This window comes from Zalophus californianus, chromosome 12, assembly GCF_009762305.2.
Source record: "Zalophus californianus isolate mZalCal1 chromosome 12, mZalCal1.pri.v2, whole genome shotgun sequence".
Lineage (NCBI taxonomy): Eukaryota > Metazoa > Chordata > Mammalia > Carnivora > Otariidae > Zalophus > Zalophus californianus.
The window spans coordinates 77097123-77119944 of NC_045606.1; the positions used below are offsets into that span (position 1 = coordinate 77097123).

Here is a 22822-nt window from a genome sequence, read left to right on the forward strand (position 1 = left end):
CTGGCCCTTCTGCAGGCCCCGGAGATTTATGTCAGCTCGTGGAAGGAATGTGAATAAAAGTCTGCTCTCGGGAGTTTGTAAAACGAGTTGATGTATTACTTAATCTATTCTTACTTGGATTAAATTTAAAAATCGCTTCAGGGTGTTCATTTTAAAGTTTGATATTATATAAATAAAAATTATAGGTAACAAGCATAAAATTAAATAAACAAGTGGCCAAAGCTGACACAATAAAAACTAAGTAATAATTGAAAACTGAAATGTATTTCATCAGCCCACACTGGTGTGAAATGTTATTTCAGAAATATATTTGCTCTAGAAAAAGAATGATTGTTTTGCAACTGCACGTGATTTTTAAATAATTTTACAATAATTTTATTATTCTGTATTGATACTGCTGATTGCAACTTTGTCTCTGATTTCCAAAATTTTCATTAACTCATTCATTTCATTTGTTATTCCCAGCTTTGTTCCATGAAAGATTTGTCAGGTAATTATATACATTCATTAATTCTTAATACTGCACCTGGATTATTATCCTAAATAGGGAGAGAATTATTCATTAATCATAGTCATGTTTATTTGATCAAAAATGATCATTTAAACATGTGACCATAAGCTTCAGAACAGCAAGAAATATGTCTGTCTCCCTACAGCCTCAGAAAATGCCGGGCACATGGCAGGCACTCAAACAATTTTATCAATGATAGGTTGTCTATCATTATCATTTCTGTTAAAGGTATCTCATTAAAACATGCAAAGAAACTTTCCTGTTGACAAAATAGATTTAAGAATAGGTTCTGCAACAAAAGATAAATATGAGGAATTTACCTATAACATCTTTGTTAATTCAGGCGTGTCTTTTCTGAAATAAGGTAGTGAACTGGTTAATATATGCAAATAAAATTAGTTAGCATGTATGCATTATATATATATTACACATATATAAAATGTGTTACAATGACAACATAATGTAAAACTTAACCCTAATAAATAAATTTGCTAATTATTATTTCCTTTAACAGTAGAAAACGGATGGGCAAGTATTATATATCCAGAAAAATGGAGGTTAGCTAATACTCAGGGATTTCAGTGTGAAATCAGAGGAGGTAAAGGAATTCCTTCAGAATGTTTGAAAGTTGGAAAGGGAATTTCTTAGTGGCTTTTGGTTGTTAGGATGTGTATTTATTTCCCTCTCATTTGCTTCTCTCCTTCACCGGTCTTGTTCAGAGCCTGCTTCTCTCTGGCGCCATCTAGTGGATGCCTGTTCGAGGCTGAGAAGGGGTCCAGATGAGGACTTGGCAAAGATCAAGTGTTACTTCTCCAAACTGGAGCCTAGGAATCCATGGCATATGGACGTCATGGAAATGCATAAATTAGTTAATGCAGGCTCATCCAGCATAGGAACATTGCTCTGATTATGATTTTTTTTTTTACCTCGCTGATCATAAGTTAAAAGATAAAGATAAAATAAAGACAAAGGTAAGATACAGGGTGTTTAGAGCAAAAAATGAGCATGGAAAAACAACTAATATAAGCAATGTTTCAAATACTTTAATCATCCATAGATGCATAGATTACAGAGCAGCTGTAATCCCTTCCTTTGCTACCCTCTATCCAATATAGAATGTTAAGATGGAGCTTTGGGTAATAGACCCATGAATTAAGGCAAAACTCTCTGCTATCTTCCTGAATTTTTCCACTTCTGTTCAGGAACCTAGAGAGTTACTAAATTTAATTTTATAAATCTTGATTCCTAGATTTTGACAACAAGTCTCACCTGAGTTTTTCATCACTGTGTAATGATAAATATCTTCTGAGGATGGGAAAATATGTTGGGAGAAAAAAAATCAGATAAAGTCGGCAAAGAATCAAGAGAACAAAAACAAAGAAGAAAAATTTATTGGCCCAAATGTGCTTAAAATCCTTGAAAGAAAGGATTACATTTATTTTTTTTATTTAAAAAGGAAACAAACCTTTAGTGCCTGACACAATACCTAGTACTTAGAAGACAGGAGAAGAGAAATGGCTCGGAAGAGACTCCACTCATCAAATTGCTGAAAAAATAATTAGTAATAAAAATAACCCCTTTATAAAGAGGTATGTGAATGCAAAGTAATAGCAATGAAGACAAAAGCAATAAATGTCTTAAAAAGTTAATGACTTTAATGCTTAAGTTTATTATAAGATATTTACCCGGTGGAGAAGACATGATATATACAATTTTACTTTGGTTATAGAAACAAAATAATTTCCACCAGTACATTTTGAAGCTTATTACATGTCGTCCACCATTTTAAATATTTCTATTAAAAATTTCCTTTATTCTTATAGTTGAGCTCTATCTCAAAGACTGTGACAAATTCTAAATATAAAATATCCCCAAATGTGCCAACTAGGTAAAACTGATTTGTCTGCTAAAAGGAGACAGTTTTGCTCCCTTCAGGAGAAAATCTGACTTGCATTTGTCCTATGTGATTTATGCATCGTAAGTTTAAAATGAAATACAGCCTCTTCCCTCCCATATATTAAAATGTGGCTTAAAATTTGAAAGAAACAGCAGTCTTGTGTCACGGAGGAAACTCACACAGCCATGAGATAAAGCAAAACAAGAATACTGTATTGCCCCCAAGTGATCTTTTTTTGATATTGCACTAACAGCCTGAGTGGTCCAACACTGGAAGGAAAAAAAGGCAAAAACGCTTATAGACAGCGGCACTTTGACCCTTGTGATACATTTTGATATGGAACTGAAAATGTGTCTTTCATTTTTCTGAGTGCTACTAAGGCAGATGAAGATGGATTCTTTCACAGGATTCGGCACACATACATCCTGCTGCGTTCTATATCTACTGCAAGATACAGATAGATTTCCTCGCTTTTGTCTGTGCGGTCTCTATGGAGCATCAGCCTGATTCACTCGTTCTCTTGAGTTCCCTCTTTACTGATGCAGAGCATCCTCAGACCCACCCCTCTAGCCTCTTTGTGCTCTCATACCCCCGCCAGACTTATGAAAGCCGTTCTTAGAAGCTCTGTGAAGCAGGTCTTTAAAATTGGGAGCAAGGGACTGCAAACAGGAGAGGAAATCCCAGTGTCCCTGTATGTTTCTATATCCAGACGCCGTGTGGCTTCCTCTCTAAACCAGCTTTGCCATGCCTGGTCTCTACTCTTCCAGAATCCAATAGTTCCAAGTACACAGCCTCCACTACCCATTTAAAAATGTATTGTACTGGGGCACCTGGGTTGCTCAGTCGGTCAAGCAGCCAACTCTTGATCTCGGCTCAGGTCATGATCTCAGGGTTGTGAAATCAAACCATGTTTTGGGCTCCATGCTGGTTGCGGAGCCTGCTCAAGATTCTCTCTCTCCGCCCCTCCTGCCCCTCTCTCTCTCTCTAAAAAAAAGTACTATACCAAAGTGATCTCTACCAGAAATTTTATTCCTGATTTACTTGAAAGGTATGAGAATTTTCCCATGTGCTTGATTACCCAAACCGTCTACATAAAGAGTATGTATTCAAGTCACAAAGAGTGAAATCATTACTCTAAACTCAGAAGTCACAGAAGAAAAACAGTATGCTAAGAAAATATATTACATTTTCATGCTTTCAGTGAGTTACTGTTAAAGTGAAAAGAAATGTAATTTTAAAATATGAATAGAACAATGATGACATCTTTTCAGTCTGGGTGATAAGCAAATATCTGGTTGCACTTTTACTCTAAAGGAAAGAGAAGTAAATCACTAACACTGGATCTATAGTGCTGGATCTACAAGACTAAAATGAAAATCCCAAGGCATGTTGACCTCTAGAGGCCTGGGGATGGATGTTCACTAGGAATGTTCTTGTACCAACGGTCCGACCTCAGGCAAGTCTTCCAATCTCTCCAAACCACTTCCTGATCTACAAAATAGGAATAGTTTCCAATGGGTTTCCAAGTGAGATTTTTCATTCCTTCTACAGATATTTACTAGGGACTTCCCATACACTAGACATTGTGTTAGGTTCCTGCGATATAGTAATAAACAAGACAAAGTCCCTGCCTCTGTGGAGTTTATTCTTGTATGGAATGGGAGATGAAATACAGATAAAGAACTACTTATACCCATACAAACAAATACAGGTAACTACAGATTTTTTAAAAGATTTATTTATTAGAGAGAGCTGAGCAGGGAGAGGCAGAGGGAGAAGTAGAGAATCTGAAGCAGACTCCACGCTGAGTGTGGAGCCTGATGCAGGGCTCGGTCCCATGACCCTGAGATCACGACCTGAGCCTAAACCAAGAGTTGGTCGCTTAACCAATTGCACCACCCAGGTTAATTACAGATTTTTACACTGATAATTTTACCACCCAATAATTACAGATTTTTGATATAGCTAATAATGAAATGAATAAGGGTGATGTGTAGAAAGTAACTGGGTTGCCCACTTTATGAGAGGTAGAAAGATCTCCCCGATTAGGTGACATTTGGACAAAGTGGCATTTGAAGAGCTAGTGATGAAACATTCCCAGCAAGTGGAGAATTCCAACGTCTTAAGGAAGGACAGACCTTGCACATGCAGAGAACATCACGGGAACTGAAAGTATATTCTGTTGAACAAAAGGAGAGTGGTAGGAGAGGAGGTAGGAGAGAAAGGCAAGAGCCAAATCATGCAGGACTTATAGGCAAAGTAAGGAATTTGAATTTTTTCCTAGGGGCAAAGGGATGCCACTGAAAGGTAGTGAGCAGGGGGATGCCATAATTTCACTTACCCTTTCAAGCCCACTCTGCTGCTGTGTGGAGAACATGTTGAAGTGGATTGGGAGTTCAGGCAGAGCTATTCGGGTGTCCAGGTAAGGTTGGTACCTTGGACTAGTTGGTGAGATGGTGTCAACAGAAGGAGAGACATTTCTCCCTTTTGAAGGGAGAAACAAGCTTTGGTGAGGATTTGAAAAAGAGGACAGAGACGGCTCAAAGATGACTCTTCAGCCATTATTTGAATGGTTCTGATGGGTCAGATGGAAGGGAGTAGAATGGAGAAATGTAAAGGAGGAAGTGGAGAGGGAGCTGGGAGCCTGGTCCCACAGTTGCTAACCCCTGTGCAGGTTTGCACCCATTCGTCTGGTTCTCAGGCAGCCTCTGCTCCATACCCTGCCTGGGGGACCCTACACAGAGAAATTCTCACCTTGGGAGTTTGGTGTTTCTTTACCCATTCACTTCCTCTGCCTGCTTTTCTTCTCCCCATTCCCGTCTCTCTCTCCTGCTATTTCCAACAGAGGTATCCTATCACTTTTGCTCGTACTTCCTACTGTGACAAGACAGGTCCCATGTGTCCAGAGTCCCATTACTGTAAAAACAGCCTGGGCAGAAGTGCCTGTTTCTCAGATACCATAGGTTTAAGGGTTGTTTTCAAATAGATGGGACCTCAAATCATAAGTTGGTTCCCTTGAGGATCATAGGGTTGTCAGCTATGCTATATTCAGACAAGAAGGGGAGAAGAGAATGCTTAGGAATCTGCCCACCCTAGAAAGGGTTGGATTTATTCAGTGCTGGGGATGGAAATCAGAGTGAAGTTGGAGGGGTTTGAAATGGAGAAGCCAAACCAGAAGCAGCAGGCATGACACTGCACTCAGCACTGAAAATAAAGGAACATGAAGTTCCTTAGATCACCCTCTCTCTCATGTGGGAAGTTCACAAGGAAAAGAGATGCAGACTCCATGCCAGAAAGAGAAGAAAATAAGATATAATGTGAACAAATAAACAAACAAAAAGCAAATTGAAGTAGTTGGCTTTTGCTCCATAATAAACTACCCCCAAGCTTAGTGACTTTAAACAACAAATATTTATTTATTGCTCTCCTGATTCTCTGGGTTGGCTGGGCAGGCTCTGCTGATTTCTGTGGCTCAGCTGAGGCTGGATAGTCCAGCTTGCTTCACTTACGTGCCTGGCTGTTGGCCTGGTGTTAGCTTGGGTCACAGGGATGACTTGGTCATGTGTTTCTCATCATCCAGCCAGCTACCCACTGTTCTTTCATATGGTGATAGTGAGCAAGCCCCAAAGGCCAAGTTCTCTTGAAGCTTTTGTTTGTGTAGTGAGCTGAATGGTTGCTCCCAAAAAGATATGTCTATGTCCTGACCTATGAACCTATAAATATGACCTTATTTAGGAAAAGGGTCTTGGCAGATATAATGAAGTTAAGGATCTCAAAATGACATCATCCTGGATTATCTAAGTGGGCCCTAAATCCAATAACACATGTCCTTATAAGAGGGAGGTAAAAGGAGATTTGACACAGACAGAAGAGGAGAAAGTCATGTGAAGGTGGAACAGAGATTATAGTTATATACCCTCAAGCCAAAGAAAGCCTACAGCCACCAGAAGCTGGAAGAGGCAAAGAACAGCTTGTCCTCTAGATCCTGGTAAAGGAATGCGGCCCTGCCAACACCTTGATTTTAGACTTTTGGCCTCCAGAACTGTGAGATAATAAATTTCTATTGTTTTAAAGCACCAGGTTTGAAGTAACTTATTACAGTAGCCTTAGGAAATTAAAACAGTTTGCACCACATTTGCTAATGTCCCACTGACCAAAGAACTTCACAGGGTTAAACCAAGATTCAAGAGGTGAGGAAGGAGACTCCACCTCTGGATGGGAGGAAGTGTAAGTCACAAGGCAAAGTGGGGTGGGGGCGTGCCTATAGGGGTGGGAAGAATTTGTGGTCAGTTTTTTCAAATTGCCACACCAACGTAAAGAAGGATTTTCACATTATAGCAGGTTGTCAGCAGGTTTCACAGGATGCAATTTATTTAGAATAGAGAACAGGGAAGTTTTTAGAGACAGGAGACAGTGAAAGAAAGGAAGGGAAGAGTATTTTGTCAGATGGCATCTCTACTTCTAGATGAGAGTGAAGCTTCTAATAGTTGTGTGTTCTTCATCAAGTAAGGTGAAGAAACAATATAATCTCCCCATAAAAAAATTGGTGGGGAATCAATGTGTTTAATCTGCATCCTGCTATATATGTGAGATTTTTGTGTTTGATCATGGAGTCAAAAACAACTCAAAGGAGAAGCAGTGTTAACTACTCAATAATGGTTCATAATCAGTTCAACTCGCTTGTATTCCACAATTGTTTCAAAGATACCTGTGTGCTGGGCAGTGTACAGAGGGACTCAAAAAACAAACATTGGTTCCTGCTTTCCATGAACCCTCCAGTGGGGCAGAGGGAGGGAGAAAGACCCTTATACATAACTGTAATACAGGTCAGATTGCAATAAACAGCTGAGTTGCTGGGGTGGTCAAGAGTAGGAGAAAATTATTCAGCTGGAGGAAAGTGAGGTAGGTTTCACAAAATAGGTGGGATTTTAGCTGAGCTTGGGAAAATGACTAGTGTTTAGAAATGGGGAGGGGATATTTGCATTTACTTAGGAAAGACATCGTGAAGCAAGGGAACATAGGTATAGTCTCAGAAGTATGAGCTGTCTTACTTATTTGGCTAGAACATGTATGTATTTCCAGGTGAGAGAAATCCTAGGGTAGCCTGCAGTGGGAGGGACAGAGAAAAAAGAAAGGGAAAAAGGCATAGGATTTGTAGATTAGGGGAAACCAGAAAAGGTATGTTAGAATCATATCCTGAAGAGCTTGAATCTCATGCACTATAAAATGACCCCAGTGTCATTTTATATTTCTGACTCTATTCTCATATATGATCTCATTTGATGCTTTTAAGAATCCTGAGTGTTAGGGTAATATGTTTCCATCCATTCTATGGATGAGGAAATGAAGCTTCATGATTTAGTAGAGAAGACAGAACTAATAAAGATGATTAGGATTAGGACTCAGATCTCCAGTGAATAAAATCCCTCTTAATTACCACTTAACTACTTGCAGTATTAAACAATGCTCTGTATGCCCTCCATAAAGCACACTGACTGCTGAACCCAAGAACTCAATGCCTGAGGCAAGCATTTGTATGCTTACTGCATCATGCACTGATGAACTGTAAGTGCAAAAAGAAATAGACTGACTTCTATAAAAGCAAAGTTGGATATAAAGAATCAGTCTGGGAAAATTTCTTGGAAACATTGCAGGTGAATTTGATATGGGGTAACAACTTTTATGAGGTCCGGGGAAACTGTGGAACCTAGGATTCTGCCCTGAGATTTTTTGCTGGTGTCTTTATGTTCTTGCTTAGTTTCATTTACAGCCAGTGCATTATGGGTGAGGTGTCCATAAGGTAGATGACTAGAAATTCCAATTAGTTCACCTGCATGAGAATAAAATACCTTGGCTGTATGTTACAAAATTGACAAAGGAATGACATTTATGTTTTTTAAGTTAAAACAAAGTGTTCAAAAATTTCATGCATCGCTTTTTGAATATTCATATAAAAATAGCTGTCCCTCTGTAGCAAACAGGATAAAAGGGCTTCTACTGTTAATGAGATCACCTCCTTCTGTTAACATTGGGACTTCTGTCCTTTATGATTTGAACTGTGCTTCATAAAGATGACTCTGGTAGCAACGAAAGAGAAAGGTTGGGGGCAGAGAAATCAGAAATCAGTAGCTGGGACTGCAATGAGAAGATATTGGTATATTTAATGACAGTACTAAATCATAAACTTTTAAATTGTGTATAATATTTAAATACTCACTTAAAAGATGCCATGTAAAAGAATGAGTTTTGTTGGAACCCTGGTAAGAGAGCAGTATAAGGCACCTGACGTAAGAGAGGTGTAAGAAAACAGTAGAGGGTTGTAATACATCTATAGATTCAACAGACTTGAACACTGCAGCCCTCATAAGCTAGGGCAGATTGCTCTATCATTTCCTTTATTGTACAACCAGAACTCATTATTTTTATAATGAATACATTTCCTTTTCTCTTGTGATTGACCATAAAACTTAATAAGATCTAAAATAGATACCCTGCATAAAATATCCAGAACATAAATGAAAAATATTTTCCCTTTTTACTTTCTTACTCATTCGAGAGTATTTAGAGATAGATGAGATGGGTATCTTTCTGGCAAATGCATCCTTGTTTGCAAATTTTTGTACGGCCCATTACAAATATTTCCTGTTGGAAATATTACCAGACTTCAATGTCATTTTCTACTCAAGACCATTAATAAAAGATGGAAGTTTTCCAAACAACTGTCAGACCTTATTTTACTGGAGGTTTAAAAAAGGCCTGTGTTTTAACTTTAATGGAAATTGTTGTGACCTGCTTGAACATTGGCATTCATATAAAGAAAATGAGTAGACATATACATACAAAGTCCAATGATAAAATTTTTACAACTTTAGCTTTTGCTCTTTACTCTTAAATCTCTCTGCTTCTTTATAGCCCACTGAGAGATTCCAGAAGGGGCAATAAAAATAACCTGCCAGTTTTCTGAGAAGGTTGAATATAATGCAATCAGGGTTCTACCATTCAAAGCAAATAATTAAATTTTATGATATTCACAGCCTTTTGTATTTCTGCACCTTGCTTCTGATCAATTCTCTGATACACGTGTGGGAGAATTTAAAATTTCCAACTATGAAACTGATTAAATCACATTGAATCTTCTATCTGAGTTTCCAAGTTTAATGTGTGCTTTAAAGCTTAGGGTTGTTAAGAAGTATAAATGAATAAAATTATTCATGTCACAGGAAGCATGAAACTTATTTAAATATTGGAGTTTTGGTCTAATTCCAGAGAATGAGTAAAAACTATCCTAATTTAGGTTCAGCTAATTAATTCAGTTTTTCTGTGGTATACCCTAAAACAAGCCAATTTTCAATGAGCTAAAACAAATAATGAGAATATTTATGTTCTTAAATCATTTGACTTGACACAAAATTTTTTCTTGATCCAGGCAATTTGATTTAAGTTACAAAGAAATATTCTTAGTTTTTCCAAAAGGTGATTAGGCTACATAAATGCTCAAGTTATTGAACTGATATTTTAGATGTGTGGGTGTAAGGTCACATACTTGAGAATTGTGACAGTTTCAAACATATTTTCCATGAAAGTAAAAACACATATGATTCATTCGTCTGCATTTCAGGGTCCATCCACATTTCTAAATCTAATATAATCAAAGCCACAGTGACAGATTTAATGCTGGGGCCTTGCAACCAAGCAGACTGGCTTTAACACCCCTATAGATTACCTCTTGGCTATGTAACCTTAGACAAATTACTTGTATTCTCACCCCTCAGTTTCTTCATCTATAAAATGGGGATAATGAGTGTCAACCTCACAGCATTGCTATGAATATAAACAAAAAAGTGCATGAGAAATGCACAGCGTCTGGCACATGGTGTCAACGTTGCATTATTAAATGCAACATAGAATTATATCCAAATACCATATGTGCACTAAATGAAAAATTACATCAGTGCTTGGGTTTGTAATTTAGTCTTTTTTTTCCCTCCCTTTCTCAAATCCTTTTTCCTCTTTTTATTGTTTTGTTAAATATCTGATTTTTTCCCCTAAATCGTGTCCCTTTAAAACACAAAGGAGAGTTTTTCCTAAGGTTCAGAGTGCTCACTAGCACTTCCTCTCCTGCAACAGCTCCCCCCAAACCCTCCATGTGATGTGCAGGAGATGTGCTCCCATGTGCCAGACACATCCAAACCTGTGATTCTTAAGCAGGGTGTCCTGTGTCTCTGGGGACCCATAAAGTCTTTCCAGAGATTTGCAGGCACTTGGATAGTTTCAAAAGAATCTTCTTTTCTGTCTCTTTAGACACTCTTCTGCTACTCAAAAAAAAAAAAAAAAAAAAAAAACCTCACTCTCACCTATCCCTAATATTGTGATTATTGGTTCATGGTGAAAAAATTCTGCAAAACAAAACAAAAAACAAAACAAAAAAATCCTCAAAACAAAAGCAGACAAACTCAAATACAGTGTCAGTTAGAGACAGTGAAGGATGCTGATAGTGATTATGTAACAAACACTACATAACACTATGTAACACATCCTGCACAACTCAGATTGTTTTCAGTTTCTAACAAAATTAAATATTTCATGATAAATCACTATGTGTGTTTTTTCCCCCCATATGCTTTGGAGGGAGTTCAAGGAATTAGGTCATGTTGCTGTAACTTCCATCTCTCTCTCTCTCCCTCTCTGTCCCCGCCATATATATACATACATATATATATGTATATATATATATACTCTTCCATCCATATATTCCATATATATTACATTAAAAATAAATTAATACTGATGCTGAACCCTTCTCATTCTAGCCATAAGTAATATTCTCTCAACAGATATGTGTTTTACTTGAATAAAAAGAAATTGCATCCATCTAAGAGGTGCATTTCTAATATAATTTTACCTTTTTATTTCAGAGATTAATTAATAAGACTTATATTTCTATTGTTCTGACCAGTTGTGTATGAGCAATAACTGTAATCGTAACTCTTTGGGAAAGAAAAAAATATTTTTAAATTTAGAGCCGTATGGTAAGCGTAATTTTAAAAACTTAAATTTATAAACACATTTTTCTTAATGAGAATTATAGGGTGATCAAAAAAATCCATTTATATATAAAATATATTACATTGGGATAAAATGCTGAGGTACTTGTATTCCTTTGGATACATTTTGAGAGCTTTACACACACCTGGGAGAGAGACTGGTTAGGTTAGAGTCAGACAGAGAGATCCTAGGTGAGTCTATAAAAGGCAGAAAGAAAAATAGTATCAGTCAAAAAATAATAGATTTAAATTTCAAGGATATTACAAATAGGTAGATTTGATTACATACTTATTCACCTATTAATTTGGACAAAGAACATACAATTTTGGATTTCCTATATTTAAATGAGTGCCCTTAATTCTACCCTTGGATAAAACTGAGTCTGAGCTCTTCTGCGGTATTTCCTTTTAAGCATTGATTATAACCTATAACGATCATCCTCTAGACTAACTTTGTGTTCCATCATTAATTTGTCCTCTCTTCTGGATCATTCCTGTCAGCATTCAAACTTGCTATATGATTATTTCCCATCCTGAACAAACGAACAAAAAGCTCAAGGATCAAAGAGTGTTTATAGATAAAGCAGTGAGTAGAAGGAAGTGTAGTAGAGATGAAGATTATTTCCACTATTTGCAGGAACTGAGAAATGGAGCAAGGGAGGGCTTATTTTTTGTTTTGTTTCTTTTGCAAATTTTTTAACCATTAAAGAAGTGCTCTTTTGGACTTTGGTGGTACAAAATTAGCTGTTTAAAAAGCACGGTTGTTGGAGGGAGTGAGGCTGTAAAAACTACAAAATTACTTTAAAATTTTGTAATTGTGGTAATATATACATAACATAAAATTTACCATCTTAACCGTTTTTAAGTGTACAGTTCAGTAGCATTAAGTATATTTACATGGCTAGGCAACCAATCTCCAGACCTTTTGCAAAACTGGTTGTGCCCATTAAACAGCCCTGTATTTACCCCTCCTCCCAGCCACTGGCAACTGCCATTCTATTTTCTGTTTCTATGGATTTGACTACTCTAGATACCTCATGTAAGTGGGATCATACTGGTCTTTTGTGACTGGGTTATTTCACTTAGCATAGTATCTTCCAGGTTCTTCAAGCCATAGTATGTGTCGAAACATCCTTCCTTTTTAAGGCTGAATGATATTCCATTATATATTTTGTTTATCCACTCATCCATTGATGGATGCTTGAGTTGCTTCTACTTTTTGGCTACTGTGAATGATGCTGCTCTGAAAATGGGTGTGCAAATATCTCTTGGAGACTCTCCTTTCACTCGTTTTGACCATGTGCCCAGAAGTTGAATCACTTAATCATATGGTACTGCAATTTTTTATTTTTTGAGGAACGTTCATACTGCATAGTAGCTGCACCATTTAACATTCCCACCAACAGTGCCCAGGGTTCTGATTTCTTCACATTCGTCCCCACACTTAACACTTTACGTTTTTTGGTAGTAGCCCTCCTAATGGATGTGAGGTAATATCTCTTTGTGGTTTTGATTTGCCATTTCCCTAATGATGAATGATATCAAGCATCTTTTCATATGTTTTTTTGGTGTAAAATGATTTTAAGTACTCATATTCTTCTTTATACTGAGAAGATGAAAATGTCTCTCTCACACAATAATATTGAGAGAAATTCTAGGAAACTTCAGTAAGGTACAATGCTATTAAACACTACTCAAAGTTCAAGATACCAAAATGGCAGTATTCTGAAGTTTCCCAGTTAGTCAAGAGCATGACTTAAAAAAAAAAAAAAACTCTAATATTGGTTAATCTGTCATCCTTTGTCTTAACTCTTAGATTAAATTTTCTTATCTCAAAAGTCCTTTTGAACAGCTGTAAGCTTCTATTTTTCAAAGGTTTTATTACAAGTCACCAAAAAAATGCATATCCTCCCTCTCTCATGAGATGGAAACAAGAGATAAACATGTTCTAAGGAGAAAAATTATTTTATCCAGAGGCTCCAGTAAATTATCTCTCTTATCAAAGTCTCTGTGGTTTCTGTAATGTTATACTTAGCTTTACTCACTCAGTCCCTACTCTGTTAGATACTAGCCACCTAAAGATAAAATGGTACAGTTTCTGCCCTGAAAGATCTCACAGTCTAGTGGTAAGAAGAGACAAGAAAGTCGGCAAGTTTGACACAGAATGACACATGAGAATGCAACTGAGAGCAATTTGCCCAAGGTCTTATGGGAAGATAAAGGGAATTAATCAGGTGAAGCCCAGAATTGGCATGAGAAGGGCTGTAAGAGGTGGGATGGGGGAGGAAGTGAATAGAAGGGCTCCTTAGAAGTATTTTAAGATATCAAAGATGTGATGGAAGTTTTGCTACAAATATTTTCAAGTTGACTTTCAGTTCCTGTGTCCATCCATTTTTAATTGATAATTTTGATCCATCTGTGTATATTTAAATAAAACACTTGAATGGATAGGTGTAAAAATCATAAATGCCTTACCAGGTTATTGCTTGAATCTTACACAGTATGAACAAATGGTGGTGTTTCAACTGCCTGTTTTTTTTTTTTAACTAGTATTCTCTCTTTTTCTTAATCTTTTATTGTTTTTTATAAGATTTTTATTTATTTGAGAGAGAGAGACAGCATGGGGGAGGGAGGGTCAGAGGGAGAAGCAGATCCCTGCTGAGCAGGGAGCCCGATGTGGGGCTGGATCCTGGGACTCCAGGATCATGACCTGAGCCAGAGGCAATCGCTCAACCAACTGAGCCACCCAGGTGCCCCATCAACTGCCTGGTTTTACAACCATGATCTTACAAGGTCATTTCCTATATAATTTACTTTGCATTAAATTTGTATTTCATTTTGACACTAAGGAGGAAACGTATAGTTTATAAAATGGTTTCATGTCATGTCAAACTCTTTAAGATGCTCTTTTATTTATTTTTACTTTGCTGCCAAGGCACTGATTCCCTTAGGAGCTTTTGTTCTCACATTTATGTAATTGAAAAACATCCATTAAAAGTCTTGGTCTAGGGGCGCCTGGGTGGCTCAGTCATTAAGCTTCTGCCTTCGGCTCAGGTCATGATCCCAGGGTCCTGGGATCGAGTCCCACATCGGGCTCCCCCTGCTTAGTGGAGAGTCTGTTCCTCTCTCTGCCCACCCCCTGCTTGTGTTCCCTCTCTCGCTGTCTCTCTCTGTCAAATAAATAAATAAAATCTTTTAAAAAAAAGTCTTCGTCTAGAGAGGGAGAAGTCTCCTTGATATTTGAGTTTATGGCTTCATTGTTTCAAACTAGCAATGAAGGGGAAAGTGCTCCTGGAGATTTGTTCTTGAGTTAAGAAAGCCCCTGGGTAAGATGTGTTTTTCAGGTTCTGATGGCTGTGAGTGGTATTAATATCAAATAATTTCAGATTTGACATTGTCTAATGAGACCATTGAGTTCAATTCTCTTTCTACATCTGAACACACCAAGATGCACAGAACTCAAGTAAAGTGACCAAGGAAATACAGTTAAGTGTAACAAATTACAACAGGATCAGACACACAAAGAAGTCTTCCACTTAGCCTAAGTGGATTAGTTATAAGAATTGATATAGGAAGTATTGTGCCCTCTCTGGGTCACTCATTGAAAGGATGATTTTTTAAAAAAATAACTCTTAAGCACTTGCATGATTCTATTTTCATTTCTGGCATATGTAGCCTGCTTGTCACTATACTAAATAGATGAAATAGGTCACTCATCTAGAATTTCCTTTGAACTGAAGGGCTTCCATAAATAAATTTATTCAATGAGATAGAAGGGAATGCATACAGAGACAAAACCTGGGGACAAAACTAACACAAAAATAAAACAAGTTGCTCAATTTTGAGTCATGCTTTTGGAGTGCTACTTCTGTCTCCTCTCCTCTACCTCTGTTCATAAAGGCAGTTCTGGTCCCTGCTTTCATGCTGGGTGGTTGATGTTAGTCTTTCTCATAGCTGACTGAGGTCTTAGGGAAACGGGAGGATAGACAGTTGTTTGGATCCTTCCGTTCTGCTCTTTTGCTTCTCTTGGGAGACTGACCACTGGAGGGGGCCCTTCAACTGCCATACCTCTTTATTTCTCTTGAAAGGTTTGTCAGATATTTGTAAAACATTCTTTTTTGGTTGGTGTCACAAGTGTTTGAATTCCCAGAAGCAGTTTTGATTTTCCACAAATGCACTGCATTATGAGAATCTGGGTTCAACAACCACGTCCGTTCATTGAAATTTCCTTAAATGGCTGTGGACTTTCTTGTTTTAATTAATAAAATGAGTGAACATGTGCTGAATATTGACAGGTGCGGGGTGGTGGTGTACCTCACATACATTCTCTCATTTAATCCTAGCCATACCTCTGCATGATAGATATTGTTGTTAATCCCAGAAGTTCTCACAATTTAATAGTGACGGGCGTAGTGCCAAAGTTAAACCAAGGATTTATTGCGTCTGATGTCTATAGTGTTACCACTGTGCTGTATACATGTCCCCCAACACTCAGCACGGTACTTTCCACCTAGTAAGGTTTTCACTAAAACAGTCGAATTGAATGGAACTGAATCCATGTACTAGCAGCCCATATTCAATGCTCACTGTCACAGTCAGAAATTTAGAAATAATCGGTTTCGCAGTGGGAGAATCCATATTTCCCTGAGACATTAACTTGCTAATTATTTCTTGCCACGGAAGATATCATCTGATCATCAATCTTCTGCATCTCCTATGCTACACAAACATTTCCAACTTTCTTAAATTATTAACCTTGATCTTTGTGATATTCAGGAAACATTAAAACAGAAAAGGCAATAATATAATCAATGACCCTTCTACATAATATGGTGACCAGAGTGAAATATGAGTTATTTTTATTCGGAAAAACAATATTACTCTGTTTTGACTCAAGGGTGTTAACATTTTTAGTGTTAGCACTAATTTGTTTTCTTTTGATCATACAATTATTACACTTATTTTCCTTAGTGAAATGGAAAAACATCCCAATTGCCAAATGCTAATGATGTGTTCATCGTCTTAAAATGTACATCTCATTAGGTTTCTATTTTTCAGCTGGTAAAAGTTTATGAAGTCAGTATTTGTTTCTCTTGGGGAGTTTTGCTTGGTATTTTAAAGATACACTTACCATTTCCCTTAGGTCACTTGTGCCAATATCTGTCCTTCATTATCATAGCAACAAAAGTTCTTCACTTTGTAGTCTTATGCAGTTCAGATGGATCTAGCCTGTCCTTCCAAAAACATTAATAGAATACCTGCTGCATGTTTTTTCAAAAAATATTTTTTGTTCTTCATCCTTGAAAGATTATGTTTATCCAAGAAAGCCTATGACTTAATATGAGATTTATTTTATGCTTTTTAAAAATTTTAACTTGGACTTTGATGTTAAGCATCCTCAAGCAGTAGTCTTGTTGTGATTATTTTAATATTCAAGCAAATAAAAACAGCTGTTTATGGTATCAACAATTGTGTTTCTAAGAAAATATAAACCTGAGCTTTATTCCCCTTTTGTAACAGTGCCCCATCTTTTCTATCCACAGGACACCTTAAATTAAAATGTTAAGAGGACAGTGAGATTCTCTCAGATTCTCCATTAGTTGACTAGATCTCCCACAGCAAAATGCTGTGAAGAAGCAACTTTCATCCATTTATTTTTGTTCTGATATATTCAGAAAAGTGCTAATACTAAAAAGTTTAGATCTGAATTTCATACCTAACAGTGGCTTTCAAATACATTTTCTTCTGATTTGGGTTTACAGACCTCTTGTTGGTGGTATTCACCCATTTTATTTTTTTATTTATTTTTTTTTTATTATTTCAGGTAGGTGTTATTGCTATCTATACCTTCACCCTATTTATTAAGCCATTTCAATAACTTCACGTTCGTTAATTTACAACGAGGTCTAGAGCCCAACCAGGATGAGACGGAATGTGTTCCAAGTTAGAAGGGGACAGCATCTCTTCTCACTGATGTCTCCCGTGGAGGCTCTGCACTCCAAATGCACAATTAAGGTTTTCTTCCTACACATCTGAATGTGACCTTTGGGATCCTCTGGCTGTGGCTGGTTTAGTCTCCTGATTCTAATAGCCTGCCGCTTTGTTGCCTAGAAGGTCGATCCAAGCTTCTGCACCCCCCACTCCCTTGTCGGCCTCGATTATGTGTGTGTGAGGTTCGGGGGAACCCACCAGTCCGAGGGTGGCGTTCGCTTGCCTGAAGGAGGAAGCGCCATTCTAGCATAGACTGTCCTTAATCCTACTGCAGCAAATGTCTCCATTCTGGGGATGGTGAGTTCTAGAAGGTCATGGCCAAGAAGCAGATGTCCTTGAGTGGCTTCCCCTGTGGGAGCCATCTGGTCACTTGCTTTTTATCACATTTCTAATAGCTGCTCCATTTCCTCCAGGGCTGCTGTAAAATCATTTACTTGATTGTTACATAATGTCTGCTGTTCTAGGAACCAGGCCCTCTCTTCTTCTTTCATCTTCAACTTGACTTTTAAGGCCTGTAACTCTTCCATCTGCTTTTTGGCCGTTTTGTTAAAAAACTTCAGCTCATCTTGCAAAGTTTCTAACAGCAACGTAGAGTCTGTGTGATCTGCGGCGGATTCCCATTCCGTGTGATGCCAGGGTCTCACAGCCTAAAACTGGGTTGAGGCCCTTGCTCTCCAAAATTGCCAAGCAGTTGTCCTGAAATTTCTCCAGCAGCTCCACCTTTTGGGTCAGGTCCTTCAGTTCTCCCTGAGTTTCAGTCAACTTCTGGTGCAGCTGCTTGTTGATGGCCTCTAAGAGCTGGTTCTTATCCTTGAGCTCTTCCTCTGGTTTCTGCTTACCCGGCGGTTTGCAGCTCTTTCTGATGTTCCTCCTCATGGCAGTGTCTGCCGCTTTTACCTGCCCATTCTCTCGTCTCGGTTTGGTGATTTTTGTAACATCATTCTCTGAACCTCCTGAATGAAGTCTGGAAACATCCACTTCTTTGGACTTAACGGGTAATAGACTCTTAGAAGTGGCTCGAGTTTGTGTGTCTGCCGGCAGGCCGCCGCTCTGCACAGCGGGGGGTTGCAGAGTGTATACCGTCTCAACCACGCTGGTCATCGTAACGAGGCGGCACAGCTGGGCCCCAGGCTCCTGCGGCTCCTGCCCGCAGCCCTCGTTGCCCTGGTTCAAAGGAGCCTCCTCAGCAACTGCCGCCGGTATTCACCCATTTTAAAGAGAAGGACACAAAAATTCAAAGTGGGTTACCAGTCTGAGTTCACCTAGTAGAGTCACAAATTAAACCTGGACGTTCTGATCACAAGCTCTTGTAAATAGCTCCATTTCACTTTCCATGATTAGATGCCATGAAATGCAAAAAAAGGGGGGGAAGGAGTAAAAAACTCTTAAAGTAATTTAAATTACAAGCTGTAGTGGCATCCCACGTTCAATTGAAAGGCTTATATTTTTAAATGTATATAATATATACATATTGCATATTATATATATAATATATACACATTACATATTATGTATACATTTATTATATATTTTAGTACATTATATATTCTTTCAGTATATTATATATAAGATATATATGTGTGTGTATATCTACAAACTATATATAAGATTATCAAACTTTCCTATTTAAGGAGTTTTTTTTTTTAATGTGGCAAAGACACATAATCCAAAAGAATCTTTCAAACTGGTCACCTTGGAAATGATAGACAAACAGATTATTGTTTCAATATTGAATCCTTTACTTTGTTCACAGCTGCAAACATTTTTTGAGACATTCCTGACAGCCAGTTCACCTCTTCAGGCTTTTGATAATATGAAAGAAGCAATTAGCAAACTCTTGCTAGCAGCTGAATTATTCAGCGAAACGTCTACTCTGGGACCAAAGGCCTTCAATAGGTAAAAACCAATGCTAATATTAAAAAAAAAGAAAAAAAAACCTTCTAAAAATTACTAGTGAAAATATTCTTAATTATCACAAGTGTGAAATATATCTTAATTATCGCCAGTAGGTGCTACTTGGAAAATGTTATGTCAGTATATAAATATGAACTTGTTAACATCTTTTCATATTTATAGATCCTAAAACTTCAGTGCATGTTACAGACTTGTTAGCATCCAAATAATAGTGACGAGAAATAAAGCACACATTGTTTAAATTAATTTTAATTGCATCTCCTTTTTAAGCTTAGCTATTTTTGTCGTATGAACTTTGCATTGACTTAGGTATAATTTTACTTATGGACCTTATTAACAATATTCAATGGCGACTATCTCTATACTTCAGTTTACTTGAATATAATTTCATGCCTTTTTCTAGGGAAATGTTAAATTTAGATGTCAACAAAAAGGAGATGACTCAAAAGTAAGCTTTATCATGTTCCATATGTGAATAAGAATGCCTAGCAGTAAGGAGTAGGAGAGTTTCCTTCTCTGTATTTAGGTTTTCATGAAGTAACTTCATTGTTTAATGTGTTATGAATATTCTAGATATATTTGTATTTTCTATGAAGAACAAAACAAATTCCAATTTAAAAATAAATTGCATGTAATTTCCAAGTCACTGCTCTTTTTACTTAATACAGACCTTGAAATTAACTCTAGTAACTATTAATAATGTATCAGAAGATAGAGTAAATGTAGCAAATAGAATATATTTTTATATTACCTTGTGTTTTTATTTCAGATGCAGATTATGTTTTCAACTTTTCACTTTTGATATTGGCTACTACAGTTTTGGGTACCCCGTAGTGCTCCAGGTGAATATCCTGAAGGCTTCTTATGAGCTTCCACCTTACACTGAATGATCTGTGTGTGTTGGGGGGGGGTGTATATATGTGTATGGATGGGTTGTCTGCATTCACAGGAACCAGTCAATAAGTAGCAACTTGTATTAAAGTCACTACAGGCTTATATTTTACTGTAGTTCAGAAAATTACCTAATATGTGGAGAATCTATGATTTGGGTTCCAATCCCCACTATGAATCACTATAGAACAGGCATGGATTTTCCTATGGATTAATCACCACTGTTTATGAAATAAAGTGGAAAACATGCAGATAATAGAAAATAGAACATTACCCAGCTTATTCACTTGGGTTTATAAAAAAAGTAACTCTTATTCTTTACATACAGATATTTAGTTTTAAATTGGCCTGTATTTTAATTTAAAAAGCCATAGGAATTTTTTAAATATATGTTTTTTTTCTAGTATAAATTTGTGTAAATTGAAGAGTGCTTTTGTATACTCTGATTCTTTTACTTCCTTTCGAATCAAGTGAACACATTCAGATCATCTCCTCCATCATCTCCTCCAACATATCTTTCATCTAAAATATCCCTTAGTGACAAGAAGATTAAAAAGCAGTTGATTGAATAAATCTACAGAAAGCTTTATTTTGAGATATGGAGTAGGAAGAAGGGAAAGGAACAAAATAAAATTATGTGTAACCAGAATTCAACTTCATATTGCATTGACTGCTTTTCAAAGTGTTGTACAAGGTGAATGATTACAATTATATATGGCTCAGACATTTAGTTGAATAGCTCAAAGATTTATCCATAAAATTTTGAAACTTCATAAATCTACATCTTTAATCATTTATTCATTATCTTGCACACATCTCGCTTTGTATTATGCTCTTTGAAATACATTGTTGTGGCCAAGGTCAAAGAGGTTGCTACCTGTGTTCTCCTCTAGGATTTTGACGGATTCCTGTCTCACATTTAGGTTTTCACCCATTTTGAATTTATTTTTGTGTATGGTGTAAGAAAGTGGTCCAGTTTCATTCTTCTGCATGTTACTGTCTGGTTTTCCCAGCACTATATATGTTAACCGACTTGAATATAAATACAATCTAAAAATAGTAAAAAATAAAATAAATAAAATTTATTGTTCGGAAATGTCATATGTTATCTTTCCTGAATGAAAATTCTTCAACAGTAAAGAGTTTCAAGGTAAATTACTGTGACTTTATAATCCATTACTTTTCATTTAAAAAACTGTATCTTCAAAAGAACATTACTTGTATTTTATAAAGCTGTTGACCTTCAAAAAGGCCACTAGGTGTCAGTTCTGATCTACAATCCAACAAGAATGAATCATGTCTTTGAACTGATTTCACTGCATTAAAAGTCAACGAAAAATTTTTGCTTTTTCTCTTTCACAGGTGCATGATCATTTAAATTTTCAAGATGATGATAATATGGATTTTGAGGACCAAAATACAGAAGAATTCCTTTTACAAGATACTTTCAATTTTCTCTTCTCTAATGAATCTTCACTTCCAATGTTTTCTGAGATATTTCAGGGACTTCATAGATCAGGTATTTTTAAGGTAAGTGCATATTTTTTAAGTGACAAATTTTTTTTTCAAGTCATTCTTTGAAAGGTGCCATTTTCTTTATTGCGTAGCTAAGCAAATTGATAATGCATTTGAAATGTAATATAATATCCATTATATTACACCTCTTTATATTTTTCTGACCTGAAGACCAAGACTATTTTATGTCAACTAAGTATGAGTAACTGATTATGATGCAGTGATGGGTTAAAATAAAGAAGTCCCTAACTCCTAAGGAATGTTTGTGGATATTATGAATAATACATATTAGATGTTATTTAGAATACTTTAAAAGGAATAGTAGAATTTTTTGGAGGCAGTCTAGAAGAGCAGTGAGTGCTCTAGATTGACATCAAGGGACTGGAGTTAGAATACTAATTTTTAAAGAAGTCACATCTGGTTCACAGCTTTGCTTAGCTGCTGCTGATTAGGGTGTAGTGCTTCATAGTAGCATTGGTTAATTTTTATGGCGTGTTAAACAAGTTTTCTTGATGCATCAAAATCTGTACAGACTATTAAGTACAGTATTATTCTCTATGTACCTTTCTGTTTTAAAACCTGTATTTGGAGAATTTGGGAGAGTGGGATATGAAAGTTCTCACAAACCAACGTTGATGCTCTATGGAGAGTTGTTTGTGCAAAATAGAACATGACTTTATAGACTGCTGTTTCCTCTGGATTTTATTAATTTTTTCCCCTAGTTCCCTGTTTTCCTTCATTAGTGAGTGGACTATCATTAAAACCTTTAGAACCACTTGATCCAGAATAATGGTAAATATGTGCAACTTCTCCTCTCAAGAATGCCTCAGAAAAAAAATGGATGTGAGGAAAAATGGGGCAGGGGGACTGTTTATTAGAATCCACAGACTCCAAAATTTTAATATCCCATAGATGAAATTCCCGTGTTCACGGGCTGCTCTGATCTCTGGTACCCTGAAGGCTGAAGGAGATGCTTCCTGCATTCCCAAATTGTCACACACAGTCTACCCTCTTGGGCTCATCTCCCCAACCTTACTACCAATGCCCTATTGAACAATT

The 22822-nt window shown here is 36.9% G+C and overlaps 2 protein-coding genes across 6 annotated transcripts in view; one reads left to right on the forward strand and one right to left on the reverse strand.

Moving 5' to 3' along the window:
- The window catches only part of CPED1 (cadherin like and PC-esterase domain containing 1), a 269698-nt gene that overhangs the window by 109981 nt on the left and 136895 nt on the right, over positions 1 to 22822 (forward strand). For all 5 annotated transcript variants that reach the window (XR_003516534.2, XR_003516535.2, XM_027574292.2 and 2 more), the window contains 3 exons: positions 19197 to 19339; positions 20127 to 20199; positions 21611 to 21778. Coding sequence is in view for 3 of the 5 variants with exons in the window: in XM_027574292.2 (XP_027430093.2) it covers positions 19197 to 19339; positions 20127 to 20199; positions 21611 to 21778 (384 nt within the window). In the remaining 2 variants the exon portion in view is untranslated. The remainder of the gene's footprint in view (positions 1 to 19196; positions 19340 to 20126; positions 20200 to 21610; positions 21779 to 22822) is intronic.
- LOC113911791 (small kinetochore-associated protein-like) lies at positions 17824 to 18778 on the reverse strand. Its single transcript, XM_035723386.1, is given in 3 exon segments — positions 17824 to 18066; positions 18068 to 18633; positions 18745 to 18778. Coding segments are annotated over 3 exon segments (843 nt in total).